The sequence below is a fragment of the Aythya marila genome (genome assembly GCF_965140915.1).
Source record: "Aythya marila genome assembly, chromosome: Z".
NCBI lineage: Eukaryota > Metazoa > Chordata > Aves > Anseriformes > Anatidae > Aythya > Aythya marila.
Genome location: NC_139080.1, coordinates 29704822 through 29725712, shown reverse-complemented (window position 1 = coordinate 29725712; position 20891 = coordinate 29704822). Strand labels below are relative to the sequence as shown.

Below are 20891 nucleotides of genomic sequence, written 5' to 3'. Positions count from 1 at the left end.
GGTGGTAGCAGGTGCTGCACAGGACACCACGCAGAAGCAAAGGGTCCTGCAACTGTGAATTTGGGGTGTGGAAAGGCTTTAGGTGTCAGTTTTGGGGACGGGGTGTGTGCGCATTTCAAGACAACCAGGCGGACTGTTCCTGCTCTTCGCAGGGAATGTGAGAGAAGAGGTGGCCTGCGCATCGTGACTGTGCTTATGGGGTATGAAGCTGTGGGGCACTGATGGCTCGTGCATGCTGCTTCACATGCGCCTTCTTTACTCGGTGAGGGATACAAGTCAGCTGCGAGTTTGCAAGTATGTCAGCAGGGATGCGGGAGGCGTTGCCTTGCCTTCCGTGCCTTAAAGCCACACAGAATACTGAAGATGCCGGGCCAAACTTGCGCAAGCGTCCACAGCATCAGAGAGCGTGCAGCAACCTAACAACAGGGCTCAAAGGCCCCGACTCTGCAGGGGCTCTTCCGATGGGACATTTGCTAGAAAGAAACTCCAAAGCTGCCAGAACTGCAGGCAGTTGAAGACGGCTTGCTTTACCCATGCACGGTGCCCTGCAGGCTCTTGTGCGTGCTCTCTGGGGCCTGCAGCTTCCCTCAGCACACATCGACCCGCGCCGGCGTGCTCTCTTGCAAGGGTTGCGCTGCATTAGAATTTTGATTCTGGCGCCAGAACCACCCCCTGCTCTTCCTCCTCCTCCTGCTCCTCCTCCCGTTCCTCCTCCTGCTCCTCCTCTTGCTCATCCTGACCCCCCAAAGCCTTCCTCCCCCTCCTTACTCCCGCTCCGACTCTCACCTTGGCCTTTGCACAGCTGTTTCTCACACTTTCTCCTCCTCACTCCCCACTGCTGAGCAGCATGTTGCCCTGCTTGGCGGTCCTTTCCAAACATGCTTTCTCCTAAGGCACCGCCTTCCTGGCTGCCAGGCTCTGCCCTGTCCTGCGGCAGTGCCGCTAGAACCGGCATTGTCACAATGCATGGGGCCGATACCGGCTTCTTCTCAGAGGCCACCAGCTGCCCTTGGTGCCAGCACGTGGGCAAAGAAACCAGCACGGCTCTAGAGAAACATAAACATTTCCTACACGTGAGACCTTCCCGGTCTGGAAGCAGGCAGGCAATCAGAGGGAGGAATGAGAAGATGACAGGGTTTTATAAACAAAGCTGGCTAAGCCAATCAGGGAGCGGCGCGGCAACAGGTGGGCTGGGCGCTTTCACAAAATGGCGGCTCCTCACTGTAGAATGCGGCATGAAACAAAATGGTGCCCGCCACTGCAGGGTGGTGGGAGGGATTGCCTGTCCTGGCCCATCCCAAATCCAGGAGGGCCACTCAGCAGCGTAGTCCTGCCCTTGATAAATGGCCCTTTCCCCGCCCTGCCATGCGGTGTATGCCCAGCGCCTCCAGCTGGTGGCCGGGAAGAGCTTCAGGCTGCAGCCGTGGCGCTGTGGAGCTGTGCTAGCAGCAGAAGCGGCACCTGTGCCTGCTGCAGTGCTCGCCATCTGACAGGCCAGGTGGTAGCAGGTGCTGCACAGGACACCACGCAGAAGCAAAGGGTCCTGCAACTGTGAATTTGGGGTGTGGAAAGGCTTTAGGTGTCAGTTTTGGGGACGGGGTGTGTGCGCATTTCAAGACAACCAGGCGGACTGTTCCTGCTCTTCGCAGGGAATGTGAGAGAAGAGGTGGCCTGCGCATCGTGACTGTGCTTATGGGGTATGAAGCTGTGGGGCACTGATGGCTCGTGCATGCTGCTTCACATGCGCCTTCTTTACTCGGTGAGGGATACAAGTCAGCTGCGAGTTTGCAAGTATGTCAGCAGGGATGCGGGAGGCGTTGCCTTGCCTTCCGTGCCTTAAAGCCACACAGAATACTGAAGATGCCGGGCCAAACTTGCGCAAGCGTCCACAGCATCAGAGAGCGTGCAGCAACCTAACAACAGGGCTCAAAGGCCCCGACTCTGCAGGGGCTCTTCCGATGGGACATTTGCTAGAAAGAAACTCCAAAGCTGCCAGAACTGCAGGCAGTTGAAGACGGCTTGCTTTACCCATGCACGGTGCCCTGCAGGCTCTTGTGCGTGCTCTCTGGGGCCTGCAGCTTCCCTCAGCACACATCGACCCGCGCTGGCGTGCTCTCTTGCAAGGGTTGCGCTGCATTAGAATTTTGATTCTGGCGCCAGAACCACCCCCTGCTCTTCCTCCTCCTCCTGCTCCTCCTCCCGTTCCTCCTCCTGCTCCTCCTCTTGCTCGTCCTGACCCCCCAAAGCCTTCCTCCCCCTCCTTACTCCCGCTCCGACTCTCACCTTGGCCTTTGCACAGCTGTTTCTCACACTTTCTCCTCCTCACTCCCCACTGCTGAGCAGCATGTTGCCCTGTTTGGCGGTCCTTTCCAAGCATGCTTTCTCCTAAGGCACCGCCTTCCTGGCTGCCAGGCTCTGCCCTGTCCTGCGGCAGTGCCGCTAGAACCGGCATTGTCACAATGCATAGGGCCGATACCGGCGCCGTGGCGCTGTGGAGCTGTGCTAGCAGGAGAAGCGGCACCTTTTCCTGCTGCAGTGCTCGCAACCTAATGTTTCAATGCCTAGAGTGTTAGTGAAAATTATCTCTAAATTAATTAGTCTATCTCTTAAAAGATTTTAATTCTTTCCAAATATACAACTGGCTACATTATGAATATAATAGAGTCCTACTCTGTGCTGGTCTGGCGTCACCTCGAGTACTGTGTGCAGTTCTTGGCACCACAGTAGAAATAGGACATTAAACTGTTGGAGGTGTCCAGAGGAGTGTGATGAATATGGTGAGGGACCTAGAGGGGTAGACGTATGAGGATCGGCTGAGGACACTTGGCCTGTTTAGCCTGGAGAAGAGGAGATTGAGGGGGGACCTTACTGTGGTCTACAACCTCCCGCAAGGTGGCAGGTGACCTATTCTCTAAACACCAGTGATAGGATCCGTGGGAATGGTGTTAAGCTGAGTCAGGGGAAGTTTAGGCTTGACATCAGGAAGAGGTTCTTCACTGAGAGCTGGTTGCACACTGGAACAGGCTCCCCAGGGTTGTAGTCACTGCACCAAACCTGTGTGAATTTTAAAAGCAATTGGACTATGCACTTAGTCACATGGTCTAAACTTTTGGGCAGACCTGTGCGGTGACAGGAGTTGGACTTGGTGATCCTTGTTTCCCTTCCATCTGAAGATATTCTATGATTCTATGATGATGATAACTTTGGTGGTTTACTGTGTTGGGAAGATGATCTTCATCGTAGCCATCTCTTTCCCCCTCCTCCAAGGAAAAGTGGGAGAAAACATGATGGAAGTGGCCCAAGGGTTGAGATAAGGACAGCAGATTTGTTCACCACTTATCGTTCTTGGTCAGAAAGTCTCAAAATAGGTAGATTAATATAATTTATTGCCTATTAGTAGTGTACTAGAACAGTGATAAACTAAAACCATACTAAAAACATCTTCCATCCCACCCATCATCTTCTGTGTCTGCCCCATCATCTTCTATGTCTGCCCCTCAAGCAGCACAGAAGAATAGGAAATGGGGGTTGTGCTCTGTCCATAATTCTTTGTCTCCACCACTTGTCCGTAGTCACTGTCTTCCCCTCCTCCAGGATGAGGCCTCTCCCAAAGGATGTCATCATTCCTGAAGTGATCCTATACAGGCTTCCCACACACAGCAGCTCTTCAACAACTGCTCTAGTGTGGGTCTGTACCATGGGGTCCATCCACCAGGAGCAGACTGCTCCAGCATTGGTCCCCCATGGGTGGCAGCTCTTGACAGATCCTCTGCTCCTGAGTGGCTTCTTCTCCACAGTCTGCAGACTCGGCCTGGGGTATAATCATAGAATCACAGAATTGAAGGGGTTGTAAGTGACTTCGAAAGATCATCGAATCCAATCCCCCACCACAGCAGGTTCTTTAGAGCAGGCTGCCCAGCTACGCATCCAGATGGGCCTTAAATATCTCCAGAGAAGGAGACTCCACAACCTCCCTGGGCAGCCTGTTCCAGTGCTCCGTCATCCTCACCGTGAAGAAGTTCTTTCACATGTTAATGTGGAACTTCCTGTGCTCTATCTTGTAACCATTACTCCTTGTCCTGTCCCCGCAAACCACTGAAAAGAGGTTGGCTACATCCTTCTGTCTCCCACACTTCAGGTTTTTATACACATTGATGAAATTCCCTCTCAGTCTTCTTTTCTTCAGGCTGAACAGACCCAGGTCTCTCAGCCTTTTCTCCTAAGGAAGATGCTCCAGGCCCCATATCATTTTTGTGGCCCTCCACCTGACTCTTTCGAGGAGAACCCTGTCTTTTTTGTACCAGGGAGCCCAGAACTGGACACAGTACTCCAGGTGAGGCCTGACCAGGGCAGAATAGAGGGGGAGGATCACCTCCCTTGACCTGCTGGCCACGCTCCTTTTAATGCATGCCAGGATCCCGTTGGCCCTCTTGGCCATGAGGGCACAGTCCTGGCTCATGGTCAACCTGTCGTCCACCAGGACCTCCAGATCCTTCTCGTCAGAGCTCCTCTCCAGCAGGTCATCCCCCAGCCTGTACTGATACATGTGGTTGTTCCTTCCCAGGTGCAGGACTCTCTACACTTGGTCTTATTAAACCTCATTTGGTTTCTTCTTACCCATCTCTCTAGCCTGTCCTGGTCTTGTTGAATGGCAGCACAGCCTTCTGGCATGTCAGTCACTCCTCCCAGCTTTGTGTCATCAGCGTACTTGCTGCAGGCAGACACTATTCCCTCATCAAGGTCGTCGATGAAGATGTTGAACAAGACTGGACCCAGCACCAACCCCTGGGGAACACCGCTAGTCACAGGTCTCCAGCTGGACTCTGCGCTGCCGATCACCATCCTCTGAGCTCAGCTAGTCAGCGAGTTCTCAATTCACCTTACTGTCCACTCCTCTATCCCACACTTTCTCAGCTTTGCTATCAGAATGTCATGGGAGAAAGTATCAAAAGCCTTGCTAAAGTCAAGGTAGCTGACATCCATTGCTCTCTCCTTATCTACCCAGCTGGTGATACCATTATAGAAGGCAACAAGGTTGGTTGAGCACAACTTTCCCTTGCTGAATCCATGCTGACTACTCCTCATAACCTTCTTCTCTTCCAATTGCTTGGAGATGGCATCCAGAACAAGCTGTTCCAACACCTTTCCAGGGACAGTCACCTCTGACTGGCCTGTAGTTTCCTGGATTTTCATTCTTGCCCTTCTTGAAGACCGGAGTGACATAGGCTATCCTCCAATCTTCAGGCACCTCTCCTGTTCTCCAGGACCTTTCAAAGATGATAGAGAGTGGTTCAGCAATCACCTCTGCCCTTAGCACATGCAGATGCATCCCATCAGGACCCATGGATTTGAGTGCATTGAGCCCACTCAGATGCCCCTGAACCACTCCCTTGTCAACAAGGGGGGAGATCTCCACTTCCCAGACTCTTTCTTCTCCCTCCAGGATCGAGGAGTCCTGGGGGGGAAGTCCTTCAAGCAAAGACTGAAGCAAAGAAAGCATTCAGTATCTCTGTCGTCTCAGCATCTCCCATTACCAGGAAACCCCCCTTGTTCAGCAAAGGACCCACATTATCCCTAGTCTTCCTTTTACTGTTTACATACTTTAAGAAAAAAACACCCTTCTTATTATGTTTGATCTCTTTTGCAAGCCTCATCTCTAGGTGGGCTTTAGCCTTCCTTGTCGCGTCCCTGCAGACCCTGACAACACTTCCTTGCAAGAGGACAGGCCCTTTTTCCACATTTCATAAACCTTCCTCTTCCTTTTGATCTTATTGATGAGCTCCTTGCTCATCCACGCAGGTTTCCTGCCCCTCTTCCCCAATTTCCTACTCTTAGTGATGCACAGATACTGAGCTTGGAAGCAGTGCTGTTTAAATGTAGCCCAGCTGTCACATGCACACTTGCCTTCTAGCAACATAGCCCATGAGATACTCCCAAGTAGTTCCCGGAAGAGGTCGAAGTTGGCTCTCCAAAAGTCCAGGGTTGCTATCCTGGTTTTAGCCTTATAATCCTGCAGGGGCTCTCCATGGGCTGCATACTCCTCCAGGCCACATCCAACTGCTCCACTGGGGGCTCCTCCATGGGCTGCATCACGGCGATCTGCTCTGCCGTGGCACCCATGGGCTGTACAGGGACAGCCTGCTCCACCATGGGCCTCTCCACAGGCTGTGGGGGAACTTCTGCTCCAGTGCCTGGCACACCTCTTCCCCATCATTCTTCACTAACCTGGGTTGCTTCTGACTCCTCTCTCTCCCTGCTGCTGGTGCACAGCAGAATTTTCTCTTTCTTAAATATGCTCTCACAGAGGTGGAACCAGCATCGCTCAGTGGCTTGGCTCTGGCCATCAGCGGGTCCCTTTTTAACTGACTCCTATCTCACATGGGGCAGCTTCTGGAGTCTTCTCACAGAAGCCACCCCTGCAGCTCTTCTGCTACCAAACCCTTTCCACATACACCCAAGACAGTTAATTAAATTATAATCTCATCCAGTTTTTCTCACTATAGCTAAAGGAACACAGCGGGTAAAGGAGGCTACAGCAAGAGCAAAGGAGAGAAATTTCTGATATAGAGCATGTTAGGAACACAAGTCAGAGTGCATCAAAACAGGGTGAGTACATAAATGGGTATGGGTGATAGTAAAAGGGCAACTTAAGCAACGGAAAGACAGAACACTTATAGAGTCCTTTCTATATTTCTAGTATATATAAATTGTATATATAGTTGTGACTGTCTAACCTTGGACAGTAGCCAATGTGCACCCAACCACTCTCCCTCTGTCCTCAGCAAGATGACAAAAAAAAAAAAAAAAAAAAAAAAAAAAAAAAAAAAAAAAAAAAAGGGGGGGAAGTCACAGGCAAATCAGACTCAACGTGGTTAAAGTTAATTTATTTTATTGCAAAGTAAAAACGTACACTTTCCCAGTCCAGCCCCTCCCTCCCCCAACTTCTCCCCTCATCTCTTCATCTCAAACTCAGTTACACTCCTTCATCCATGACTCTTCAATTTCCCTCCACCCCAAACTGTCTCACAGGCCTGGGAGTTTGCAGTCACCCTATCACTGCTCCGCTTGGAAACTCTTTCCTCCTCAGACTTCTCCCCTGCTCTACTGCAGGCTCCCTTAAAGCTGCAGCTTCCCTTTGGACACATTCACCTGCAATGTCATGGTCCCCTCCAGGGTTTGTGCTGCAGGGGAATCTATTCTATGGTACCTACAGCACCTCCTCTTAACCTTCTTGCTCGTCCTCTAGCTTTTGCTACTACTACTCTTACATCTCATCTTTTGCAGGGCCGTTTCTCATAGCAGCATCTCAGCATCTAAATGCAATACAGTTGTATAGAAACATATGTGTTCTTACATGTAAGCACTTGCTCAGCTTAAGGAAATGGACAGCCAATCAGTTAGACACCTGAGATGGGATTTCCTGTCCTGGCCAATCGCAGCTGCAGGCAGGCCTATGGGCCATGTAGCCCTGCCCTTCACCCGTGGCCCTTTCCCCACCCCAGCAGGTGGTCTGCCCAGCACTGCCATCTGGTGGCTTGGTAGAGCCACAGGCTGGAGGCGTGGCTCTGCGGAGCAACAGCAGTGGCAGCAGTTGCACCTGTTGTGGTGCTTGGCATTTTACCGGCCATGTGGTGTCAGCAGGTACTCTGCTGCACATCATGTGTAGTCAAACAGGCCTGAAATTGTAAATTCAAGGAGAAGGAGAGGGTCTAGCCATCATTTTTTTTTTTTTTTGAGTGTAATAAGGATTGTTCCTGTTCTTGACAGAGAAGATGAGAGAACAGGTGACCTGCATATAGTGGCTGTGTTTCTGTGGTTTAAACTCTTGTGGGGCTGCTACAGATACATACATGTATATACAGTGTACAGTTACACACATAATACTGTAGATTCAGAGCCAAACTTGCGTGAGCTTCCACAGCCTCAAAGAGTGTATAGCAACCTAACAACAGGGCTCAAAGACCCAGAATCTGCAGGGCATATTCCAGTGGCACATTCTCTAAAAAAAATCTCCAAGGCTGCCAGAGTAGCAGGCTGTGGAGAAGAGAACGCTTTGCTTATGTACAATGTTTCCACCTATGCAGAATATAAATAGTTTGAACGGGATGTCAGGAAAAGCATCCTTGGACTGAAGCAACCAACATCCTTGGACTGAAGCAACCTTGTGGTTGGGTGTCTTGGTGGTAGGTGGATGTCAACACAGCACCATCAACCCTGAATCCGATCAATATAAATAAATAATCTGCTACTTAGCATGTGTTTAAAAGTATACCACCAACCCAAATCCTCCATATTTAAAGGGTTTTATTGTAGTCTCACTGCCATATTATTGTGAGAGCAATATTTTTATTTTATTGTAAGAACAGATTAATTCTTGCCAAAGCTACAGCTAGATCAATAGTGAAGGGAACCTAAATCATAAACTCACACAGTTTTGCTTTTCCTGCCATAGCTAATGGAACTCAATATTCTACAGTGAGGAGAGGATGGGAAGCTACAACAAGAACTAAGGAGAGAATTTATTTATTTAGAATATATTAGGAACATTATTCACAGTACATCATAGTAGGGTGGTTACATAATGGGGTAATGGTAAATAGGTAACGAAAAAAAAAAAGCAAAGGAAAGACAAGACATAGATCATACGCTAATTATGGGAAACTGGTGGGTTTTTTTGTTTGTTTGTTTTGTTTTTGTTTTTGTTTTTTTTCGTTTCATAAGCAAAGCCATAAAAATGTTTCATACTATTTCAGCACAGGTAAAAGATTGACTTATTCAATCTGTACATTTTCCTTATTATGGATAAACATAATTATATTTGGATTAACATTATCACATATGTTACAATGTTTAATTTAAACATGGTATTATGTTTCATTGACTTGTTGGTTTAAGGTGCAATTTATCAAATTCTACAGTAAATATGTTCTTCTTAATTGTTGTTCTTTGGCACGCTTCTGGTTTATTTAAATAAAAAAGTGTAGGCCTGACTCAAGTATAGTACACTGCCACGAACAGCAGAATCTGCAGGGTTTTTTGTTAACATATGAGTGCAATTTTAGGTTTCCTATAATCTTACTTACAAACAACTCTATATGAATTTCAGTTTACAAGTAAAATGGCTAATGAATGGCAAAATGCAAGGGAAAAAAAAAATTTACAGCAATCCCTCCCTGGGGAGAGTGATTTCGCACCACAAAAATCTTGTATAAAATGTTTTAGACAATGGAGATTTCTTATTAGGAAATTCTTGTTGCTTCTTATCCTACAGCAAGCCAACAGAATACATGACTTTCTGGGTCCAGAAATGCTTCATGAGATACAATGTAGCTGATAATATATGTTGGCACTCTAAGTGGTGTCACAGCTACAAACTTGCATGCTTACACAGCCAGTCTGTGCAAAGAGCTTAGTGACAGTGGCATCTGTCTACAAAGAGGCATGCCTCCTACTCTTCATACCATACCTGTTTTTGTTCTAAGGAGGAAAGTTTTAGTTTGCATTATGTGTTGCTTTATAGCCTGTTTTCATCTTCCTGACCTCTGGCTACTTATGGGCTGATTAATATTTGGTTAGAATCAAGGGTGGACAAGAGTAAAGTACCATTTCTCCGTCTGCTGTCTATGTATCAGGATGCCACTGAAGTGGACCAAAACTGGTGAAGTTTCACTTTATCAAAACTCTTCAAATGCCAGAAGCCAAAATCCACAGCAATGTGTTTCACATTGGAAGGCCAGCAGCTGGCATTCACAGGGAACACAAGGGGAAGTCTAGCAATGTAAGCAATGGCAGCTCTTCCATGCCCAATTATTTCACAATTAAAGAAAAATGAAACCCCATTCACACTAGAATATTTACTACAAGGCCTTGTTCTGTTCCTTTCTGACTCAATTTGCCCTAGAGGTGATCTCTCAGCTGCAGAAAGGAGTATTTTGGCACATGATCAAGTTACAGTAGGTTTCTGGTACAGTGCAATGTGTTTAGAAGGCAAAGATGTTAAAAGAGATTTTGTAAAGGTGTTTTGTAATGCAGGTGAGATGTGGAATGCTGTGCTACTCCTGAGAAAAACACGTTTGGCTGTTCCAGCTATTGATCCCCATATATGAGCAAGCTGATTCCAGAGAGGCAATTCATAGCCTCACCAAGCGTGTATACCACCAAGTATTTTACAAATGTCTTTTTCTTCAACATATCAGCAAGGAGCAAAAGTGGTGAGTTCAAATTGTTGACAGAGGTGATTAGTAGGGGCCAGAACCAGTGAAGAGAATCAGTCTGTGCAGTAAATCAAATATATGTGAGATGTAATTCATTTTCAGTTACCCTTTAACTTTTTAAGAATGCATATGGCCACGTCCTTTAGTGCTCCTGTTTCATCTGAAAGCTACTTACTGGCTTTAGAACTGAGATGTCTGCGTGAAGGATATGGTGTCAGACTTATCCACAGCAAAGCCTCCATTGACATACGATTTCTTGGTCTCTGTTTCATCATTATCAAGTGTTGTTGTTTCCAAGGCAAAAGGGTTGACTATATTAACTTCAGAATTGACATCCATCTGCTCCAGCTCCTTTTTAGAGAGCTTCTCCACTATCCCTGTACCAAAGGCATCTCCCAAGACATTAACCATTGTTCTGAATCGATCCCTGTGGAATAAAAATGTCAGAGAAATCATTCAATATGTTACCTAGAAAATCTTTTTAGTAAACATAAGTGATGTCACCAAATGGTGAGCTCATGTTTTTTTTCCCAGTGTGGATTCTAGGCCATTCTGGCCTTAAAGGCAAAAGTGCGGGAGGACAAGGGATCAAAGGGGAGAATTTTTCCCGTGTGAATTTGAACAAACCTAGTGTGACTTCCAAAATGAATGCCTTTGTACTGAATGAATGAAGCTCTAAGTCACATAACTGGTCAGTTAACAGCAGAAATCAAACTGCTGTGCAGAGACTTTAAGAAGTCTTATGGAGAGCACTTCTCAGGCCCTGGAGTATGCTACACAGCTGGCTTTCTTTGCGATGAGACCACTTTTGGAGGAGTGGGAGGAGAGACTGTGGGGCACAGCATAAGTGTTTGCCTTTTGCCTTTTTGATAGTTATTTCCTCAACTATAGAAGTGCCTAGCCCAGTATTTTGGCCTAAACTCTTGTTAAAGAATTGATGTACAAAGTTGTGTTAAGTCACATTAAGAAACACGATGCTTCTGTGCTGCAAATTTTTCTCCCAAGAGAAATGTGACCTGCAGGCCTTAAAAATATGCCACTGCTTGGCAGAAAAGCAGGAATACCATGCAAAACGTGAAAACTGGCATGGGAGACTTCAAAAACAATAATGCAGTGAATCAGTTCCCAAACATAATTCTACAACAGCTGCTGAACTCTAGCATGAACATGTGGCTATGGATTCTTCATGTGGGAGGGGTAGGAAAAGGAAGAGGGAAGGATGTAGTAAATGTCCAGTATGATCAGTAGAATGAGTGAATCACACATTAAACTCATTTTTCATAATAATCATATTCTACTTCTTAATTATGAACATGGAAAATCTCCTCAAGCCTACATAAAAAAAAAAAAAGAAAACCTTGATGAGTTCAGAATTAACTAGAAGATTGTTAATAAGCACAACTAGCAGGTTACAAAATAATACATTTTAGGCAGTAAGTACAAAAGGCAAAAATGTTAATCTACATGTCATCATGATGTGCATCCCATCTGCTGAAGTGCAAAATGCACTGCCAATGATCCCTTGTTCATGAAATTAATCTTTAATTTTCTTTACACAGCAAGACACCTTCATCTGAAACATATGTCAATTAGAATCAAAGACAGTTCTCTGTTTCATGGTGGAACAGGTATCTTCTATGTACTATTATTGTGCCTAAGAATCACCTAAATTGCAGATTGAAGAAAAGACAGAAAGGCCCTGCAGAGGGAACTGGTTGGGTCAATGGGCTGAGGCCAACGGGACGAGGTTCAACACGGCTAAGTGCTGGCTCCAGCGTTTTGGTCGCAATCCCGTGGAGCGCTACACACTTGGGGCAGAGAGGCTCAAATGCTGGGCAGAGGAAAAGGATCCGAGGGTGTTGGTCGATGCTTGCCTGAACATGAGCCAGCAGTGTGCCTATATGGCCAAGAAGGCCAACAGCGTCCTGGCTTGTATCAGGAATAGTGCGGCCAGCAGGACCAGGGAGGTGATCGTTCCCCTGTACTTTGCTCTAGTGAGACCACACTTTGAGTACTATGTTCAGTTTTGGGCCCCTCGAGAAGGACATCGAGGCCCTGAAACATGTCCAGAGAAGGGCTACAAAGCTGGTGAAGGGTCTGGAACACAAGTCCTATGAGGAATGGCTGAAAGAACTTTTTTTATTTTTTATTTTTTTATTTTTATTTCTTGTTTTTTAGTCTGGAGAAGAGGAGGCTCAGGGGAGACCTTATTGCTCTCTACAACTACCTGAAAGGAAGTTGTGGGGAGCTGGAGGTCAGCCTCTTCTCACAGAAAAGTAGAGATAGGATTAGAGGGAATGTCCTGAAGTTGTACCAGGTGTGGTTGACGTTGGAAATTAGGAGAAATTTCTTCTCAGATAGAGTAATTAGGCACTGGAACAGGTTGCCCAGAGAAGTGGTGGAGTCACCATCCCTGGAGGTGTTTAAGGAAAGGTAGCATGGGGTGCTTGGAGACATGGTTTAGTGGGTGATATTGGAGGTGGGGGAATAGTTGGACCAGATGATCGTGGAGGTCTTTTCCAACCTTGATGATTTTATGATTCTATGATAGAGTGCATTAAATTATGATTACCATAGTAAGTACAGAATGACTGTTCTCTTTCTGTCTCATTCTCATGAAGAAATTAGAGGAAATCAAGTAAAAGGATTATGAGATGGGTTAAAAAAAAAGTATTTTGTGCAGCACATTGTTAGGTTGTGGAATTCCTTTTCACAGGACATCTGGATGCTAGAAGTTGATATGGGTTCCAAAAGAAACGAGGCAAGTTCATGTCAGAAGAAATCTGTTGAGCACTGTTAAAACAAAAATCACTTCTAATGTGGGAACTTTTTGAGTTGCCACTTCCTGAAGGCTAAGAAAGCACTTTGGGAAAAGTAACAATATACATTTGTTTTGCTCTTACATTCTTCTTTAGATACCTGCTCTGAGACAATGATTTGGACAGATCTTCACCACCCTTAACAAAACTAAATGAGCACTGGTAAAATAGCTGGAGAAAACAAAATGGTTGTGGAGCACAGCAAACAAACCTATTAGACACTGTTGCAGACAGCTGATGGGGGAAATGTACACTGTTTGGTGATGGTTTTTTTTGAAGGTATGATGTTTATACTGAAATTTAATTGATTCTTGGATCCATTCAATGGCCTTGCTTTTCTGAAGAACAGTTTCTCTACAGATAGAAAAATTGAGTTAAATAATCAAATAAATTAAGTGTATCTGTGAAATACATAGGTTGCTGCCAAGAAATCCTTCAAGAAAATCATTGAAAAAGGTGGGCAAGGAAAAGGAATGAACTTATTTCGAGGGTAAATATAAGCCTAAGAAAATGAAATGCAGAGTCTATGAAATGATTAGTATCTGTGGATTGGTACCAATAAAATATCACCCATGATGAGTTAATGCTGGTGATTAAGACCTCAGTCTGAGCATGACAAGCTGAGTGCCCAGTCTGATAAGCTAAGTGTCCAGTCTGAGCTTGGACACTTTAGGAGGCAGAAAAAAGCTGTATTATAAACTAAAGTTATACTCCTTTACTTGGGAATCTTGTTATCCTTTCCCAGTGAATCATGGGACAAAACTGAACACCTATTCCTTTTTGAACTCCAGAATACATGATGTCATTCTTTGGGGTTGTTGCAGAAGTTTCTTAGAAATGTCTTGTTTGAACAGAAGACTTCTTGTTAAGTGCTTCTTTCCAGAAGGTGATGCTTAATGGGACTGAGGTTTTTATGTGCTCTAAGGTGAAGTGGTTGGAATCAGGGATAAGTAGTGCTTTCTGAATTTGCATGCGTGCTTGCTGGTCATGGGGCTGTATCCTTAAGAAACTGTCTCACTGAAAAGCAGCTCAAGCAAACTGATGCTGGCAGAATGTACCCTTGTAGAGCCTGTCATGTGTGTGCATATAGAATCAAGGTCCAACTTTGCTTAGTTCATGTGCTGCACTCCATCTTCACCAGCGTATGGCATTTATGTACTTTGTTAAAATCAGCTGAGATGATTCTGCTTGTGGCTGCATTTGATTTTTGTGAATGGTGTATCTATTTAGTAAAATATGGTAGCAGTTGAGAAACTCCAAAGGTGCTCCTTAGTACTGTGAAACATGCCTTTCCTGAGCGTTACACTAACAATTTAACAATGTTGTGCCCACTGGCTGAACAGAATCTCTGGATGTGAGGTTATTAACTTCCATCCCACACTGTAGGACTTCTCATAGAATTATAGCCATGGCTACATCCAATTCTATATTGAACAAGGCCGGCCACAAAAAGAATCTTTGCCCAATTCCTGCAGCATTCCTGCATGATTTTGTTCTTTCACAGGCCCACATGTTGCTGAAAAGCTTGTGTAAGAATTAAACATAATAATAAATAAATAAATATCAAGTGCCTTAAACTTACAGGAGCCAGTCAACTGCAATGATCAGAGTAACATCTTCGGCTGGCAGGCCAACAGCACTCAGTACAATCACCATGGTGACTAGTCCAGCTTGGGGGACACCAGCAGCTCCAATGCTGGCTGCTGTAGCTGTGACACTAAATCCCAAATAAAGACAGAAAAATGCATTCAGGATACATTCTGCTCACAGTAGCTCTATTTTCTGGCACAAATGGGCGTATTTCACTGCAAGGAAGAAATCCAAATGTTCCAGTTTTCCTGTTGAGTAGTATCTACTCAGCATGTGGGGACAAGTCAATTGGACAAGTTTGAAACAGTGCCATCACAGTTCCTAACACTTGAAGCAGAGTCCATGGCTCCTTGAGCAAGCAAACAACTGTTAGGATTACAATGCAGAATAAATAGATAAATGCATGTCCAACATACAACTTAGATCATATGAAGATGTTGAGTTGGGTTTGCAAGTGCTTACTGTGAGATGATAACAGCAATTTCCCAATATACCTTGGCCTAGCCCACCTTCTCACCTGGATAAATAGGCTCTGGAACAAGATATGAGAATTATTCTGTTTTCTTCTGTGCTGTGAATGATAGCTTCAACTCTCCCATAAGGTATTCAAAGTAAAATCATTCATTAAGAAAAACACCAACAAAATGCGTGTCTTGGCTTTAGTCTTACCTAATGGTAACTATTTGGCCGATGTCCAGTTCCAAGTCATTCAGTTGTGCAATAAATACAGCTGCTACTGCTTCGTAGAGAGCTGTGCCATCCATGTTGATGGTAGCTCCAACTGGAAGTACAAACCTGGTAATTCTTTTATCAATGAAGTTTTTTTCTTCTGCACAGCGGAAGGTGACAGGCAAAGTTGCTGAACTGGCACACAGATAGACACAGAAAGTAAGCACAGGTGATATACCATTTCCTTTATCTTTCCTTTCCCTTACAGCCTGATTTGCAGACAGGAAGGCTGCAATATGAAAGTGAAGAGTTGGGTTTTAAACCAAAACTATCTTTGCTCTTTCTTCAAATTACAGGAAGAGATAACAAAGTCTTGGTTATCCTCAAAAATACACATTAAAATTTTCAGAATGTATATAACACTGAAACAGCCTATACTCTAACAAGTCCATGAGTAATTAACTGAATGGCAAAAAAATGTTTCCTGAATTTGTATCTGGAAGACCAGACTCTACTTTGGAGAAAGGCCAGCACAGCTTCACTACAATCTATACTTCCCTTTTGGGTACTGCAGAAATAACCTCAAAAGTAATATTTCAACCCTCCAAGGTATTTACAATTGTCCAGGTGAAACAGATATGTAACAAAGTGACAATAAAATCAGAGCACAAACAATGCAATTACTACTATAAACATTACAGAAAATAAATGTTACTTTTGTTTACCTGGAAGAAATCATGAGGGCTGTCAGAAGTGCCTGAGCCATCCCCATGGCAAAACGAAAAGGATTTTTCCTTACTATTATTAAGTAGATCAGTGGCAGAATTACAGTGGAATGGATTGCAAGGCTGCAAAAGAAAATGGAATAGTTAAATTGATGGATAGATTTCATTGCCTTGTTTCAATGATAAGACGGTCATAAATGACATCTAATTCTGTCTTCAAATACAATTGTGAAACTCTCAGAGACTTTAGTTACATCTATCTTTAATATTTAGAGAACAATATTCTATTTAAAAGTCCACATCTATTTTGTGGAAAATTGTGTAAGCCGAGGTCTACAATTCAGACGTCTACAATTCAAACATGGCTATTTTACATTGATTCTATATATTAAACTGAGATATTTCAGACTGTACAAATGCCACATATGTAGTCTTACGTATATCTTTCATGTTGTAAGGTGCTGAAATACTGTGTTTTGAAACTATTACTTTTTAAAATTAAGTGTGTAGACATGCAATGATGAAATTGTCCTGACTTTACACACTGCTCAGGTATCTTTGTTTGGATATTTGAGTGTGTTTCAGGGACATAGTCATCCTTCGAACATTGTGCATTAATCCTGAATGCATATGCTGTAGAGTTTTGTGGCCATTAAGATTATAGGCAAACAGTCTACTATGGGTATATTTGAAATTAAATATATGTGAATAGTCTGTGAAATATTTCCTATATTCCAAAATCAAAAGCCATCATGGCAACGTCAGCTTTTTTGAAAAGAAATTATCACAGCATGGAAACACAAAACCCAGAAGTGTTGCATATATGACCTTGGTATTTTTATTCTGTCCTCACAAGATATTCTTGCAAATGTTACTGTGCTGTAACAGTGCTTCATGATTTAGAGTACTTGATAAAGATGACAATAAATCATAGTGCCATTTGTTCCGCCAAAGCCAGGCAATTAAGAGCAAGAGCCACAGCACAGAAATTTACAAAACCAGTAAAAAGGCCCTGACATCTAGCTACTTGTTTCCTTGGAAAAATGATCTTGTTAAAGACAATGGGAATTAAGTTTTCACTCTTAATGTGAAAAATGTTTTATTTATTGGAATGTAAAAGAGAGCACACAACATGTATCAAAAAAAAATCTATAAAGAACTCTAGAAAGAAACATAAAAATTTATAAAACAGTGCCTGAGAACAAACTGAATTACGCAGAACATGTAGAAAAAATATAAAAACTTGGATATTGTTGGGTGTCTTAACCAAAGTGTTGATGCGAGTAAACTTTTCAAGTAATGTCTACATCTACAAACATAATGACTTCCAAATAAAGTTATTTTGAAAATTTTAGATCTGCACTTTGCAGCATAAACATGGCATTATCCAAAATAGCATTTGTGCATATCTATTTTGTTACTACTGATTTTCATGAAACAAATTTGAAGAAATATTTATTTGCATGTATTAAACACAACACATAACAAGCAGCAATTTTTATTTCTCAAAATAGCATTCTTTCAGCATTCATGTAACTGTCTTGCTGCTTTCAGAATAGACAAAGGCAAAGACATGGCCAGACGGCTTGCTGCAGCTTCCTTTCTCTTTTAGGCTGAGAGTTCTCTGGTAATTGCATTATGCCTCCTATTTTGATTTTTCTCCTCTGTATCTGCTAACATATCCTAATCCTGACACTGCTGCTCTAAAAAGTGATGGGATGAAGATATTTTCTGGGCAACTGGAGCAGAGGTATTAGGGGAAGATTATTGCTTTGTGTTGACCTAAATAGAGGCTGAGATATGTCGCAGACAATGGTGGGAAAGAGCTGGTAGGGTCAAGGATGTAAAAGGTCATGAATAAGAAAGTTGGGAAGAAAGTGAGGTGTATAATGAGTTGGAGAGGGAAGAAAACGGAAAGGAAGAAGAGGATAAGACATACAAGCTCTTGTGATCTTGCACACTTTTCTTGCTAGTGAAAACAAGGAGTATGTTTGAGACATCCTGTAACTCTTAAGAGTTACCTTAAAGGAAGGATAATAGAGAAATGGCTACAAAAGATGTACATGAACAGAAAAAAACACAAACATGAGGCAAATAATGATGAAACCTAAAATGATGGTGGGAAGAGAATCCAAAACAAAGAAAAAGCACAACTCCTACGGTTTGAAGAGCGATGGAAAAAAGGGCATTCCTGAAGGCCAGAAAATATAGAATGGCTTAGACTGGAGGGACCTTAAAGATCATATAATTCCAACACCCCTGCCAACACACAACCTCACACTAAAATAGGTTGCTTGAAGCCCCATCCAATCTGGCTTTGAACACTTCCAGGGATGGGGCATCCACAACTTCTCTCAGCAACCTGTTCCAGTGCCCCACCACCCTCACGGGAAAAAATGTCCTCCTTATATAATCTAAACTTAACCTCTGTTAGGTTAAAGCCATTACTCCTTGTCCTCTCACTACACTCCCTGACAAAGAGTCCCTCTCCAGCTTTCCTGTAGATCCCCTTTAGGTATGGGAAGGTTGGTATAAGGTTTTCCTGGAGCCTTCTCTTCTCCAGGCTGAATAACCCCAACTTTTTCAGCCTGTCTTCATAGAAAAGGTGCTCCAGCCTCTTGATCATGTTTGTGACTCTATCCTCTCAACTCCTTTTAATACATCCATGCCCTCCTTGTGTTGGGGACCCCAAAGCTGAATGCAGTATTCCAACTGGAGTCTCAGGAGAGCAGACTAAAGGGGCAGAATCACCTCCTTCAACTTGCTGGCCACGCTGCTTTTGATGCAGCCCAGCATATGGTTGGCTTTCTAGGCTGTAAGCGCACACTGATGGCTCATGTCAAGCTTCTTGTCAACCAGTACCCCTAGATCATTCTCATCAGAGCTGTTCTCGATCCATTCTCCCCCCAGCCTGTATTTGTATTTGGGATTGCCCTGACCCAGACACAGAACCTTGCACTTGGCCTTGTTGAACCTCCTGAGGTTCGCACAGGCCTACCTCTTAGGCTTGTCCAGGTCCCCCCGGATGGCATCTCTTCCCTCCAGTGTATTGACTACAGCTTGGTGTCATTGGCAAAATTGTTGAGGGTGCACTCAATCTCACTCTCTGTGTCACCAACAAAGATGTTAAATAGTGCTGGTCCCATTACTGACCCCTGAGGAACAACACTCATCAATGATCTCCACCTGGACATTGAGCCATTAACCACAACTTTTTGTGTGCAACCATCCAGCCAAAGCCTTACCCACCAAGTGGTCCATCTGTCAAAGCCATGTCTCTCCAATTTAGAGACAAGGATATCATGGGGGATACTTTGCGCAAGTCCAGGTAGATGATGTCAGTTGCTCTTCCCGTATCCACCAATACTGTAAGCCCCTCTTATAAGGTCATCAGATTTGTCAGGCACAATCTGCCCTTAGTGAAGCCATGCTGGGTGTAACCAATCATGTCCTTATTTTCCATGTGTCTTAGCATAGTTTCCAGGAGGATCTTCTCCATGATCTTGCTGGACACAGAAGTGAGACTGACTGGCCTGTAGTTCTCCAGGTCCTCCTTTTTTCCCTTTTTGAAAGTGCCACGACTTCTCATATATGATGGGGAGAGGCTTAGCAGCTGCATCTGCCAGTTCCCTCAGGACCCTTGGACGCATCTCATCAGATTCCATAGGCTTGTACACCTTACAGTTCCATAGATGGTCTTAAACCAGATCTTCTCCAACACTGGGTGGCTCATCATACTTCCTGTCTCTGCCTTTGCCTTCTGGGGCCTAGGCCTTGTGCCTGGTGCTCTTGTCTGTGAAGACTGAGACAAAATATTCATTAAGTAGCTTAGCCTTCTCCATATCCTGGCTGACCAGGTCTCCTGTTTCCTCCTGGAGAGGGCCCACAATTTCCCTCATCTTCCTTTTATCACCACTTCATCTACAGAACCCTTTCTTATTGCCCTTGATGTCTCTAGCCAAATTTAATTCTAAAAGAGCTTTGGCATTCCTAACCTTATCCCTGGCTGCTCAAGGTCTCTGTATCCCTCCCAGGTTATTTATACTTGTTTCCACTCTCTGTAGGCCTTCTTTTTGAGCTTGGTCAGGAGCTCCTTGTTCATCCATGCAGCTATCCTGGCATTTTTGCCCAATTTCCTCTTTGTCGGGATGCATTGCTCCTGAATTTGAAGGCGGTGGTACTTGAATATTAACCAGCTTTCTTGAGTTCCTCTTCCCTCCAGGGCTTTGTCCCATGGTACTCTACCAAGCAGATTCCTGAACAGAGCAAAGTCTGCTCTCACAAAGTCCAGGATAGAGAGTTTGCTGTGCTCCCTCCTCGCTGCCCTCTGAATGCAAAACTGCACCATTTCACGATCACTGCAGCCAAGGCTGCCCTTGAGTTTCACATTCCCTACCAGATCCTGCCTGTTGATGAGAATGAGATCCAGCACTGCACCTCTCTTCTTTGGCTCTTCTGTCATTTGGAGAAGGAAGTTGTCATCAATGTATTCCAGGAACCTCTTGGTTTGCCTCTGCCCTATTGTGTTGTCACTCCAACAGATATCGGGGTTGTTAAAGTCCCCCATGAGAATCAGGGCTTGTGAATGTGAGGCTGCTTTTATCTGTCTATAGTGAGCTTCATCCGCTTGGTCTCCCTGATCAGGTGGCTTGTAGCAGACCCCCACTAGGATGTCCCCTGCCCCTGCCCTCCCTTTAATCCTGACCCATATGCTCTCTGTCAGCTCCTCTCCCATCCCCTGGCAGAGTTCTATGCACTCCAGCTGCTCATTGACAGAAAGGGCAACACCGCCTCCTCACCTCCCTTGCCTATATCCTTCCATCCTAACACTCCAGTCCTGGGAGCCATCCCACCATGTCTCTGTAATGTCAATA

The 20891-nt window shown here is 44.5% G+C and overlaps 1 protein-coding gene across 1 annotated transcript in view; it reads right to left on the bottom strand.

Annotated features, from left to right (window-relative positions):
* Positions 1-7082: 7082 nt before the first annotated feature.
* The window catches only part of SLC1A1 (solute carrier family 1 member 1), a 62545-nt gene continuing 48736 nt past the window's right edge, over positions 7083-20891 (bottom strand). The window contains exons 9-12 of the mRNA XM_082782487.1: positions 16018-16140; positions 15293-15487; positions 14616-14750; positions 7083-10641 (exon numbers count right to left, since the gene is read on the bottom strand). Coding sequence (XP_082638613.1) covers positions 10395-10641; positions 14616-14750; positions 15293-15487; positions 16018-16140 — 700 coding nt within the window. The 3' untranslated portion in view covers positions 7083-10394. The remainder of the gene's footprint in view (positions 10642-14615; positions 14751-15292; positions 15488-16017; positions 16141-20891) is intronic.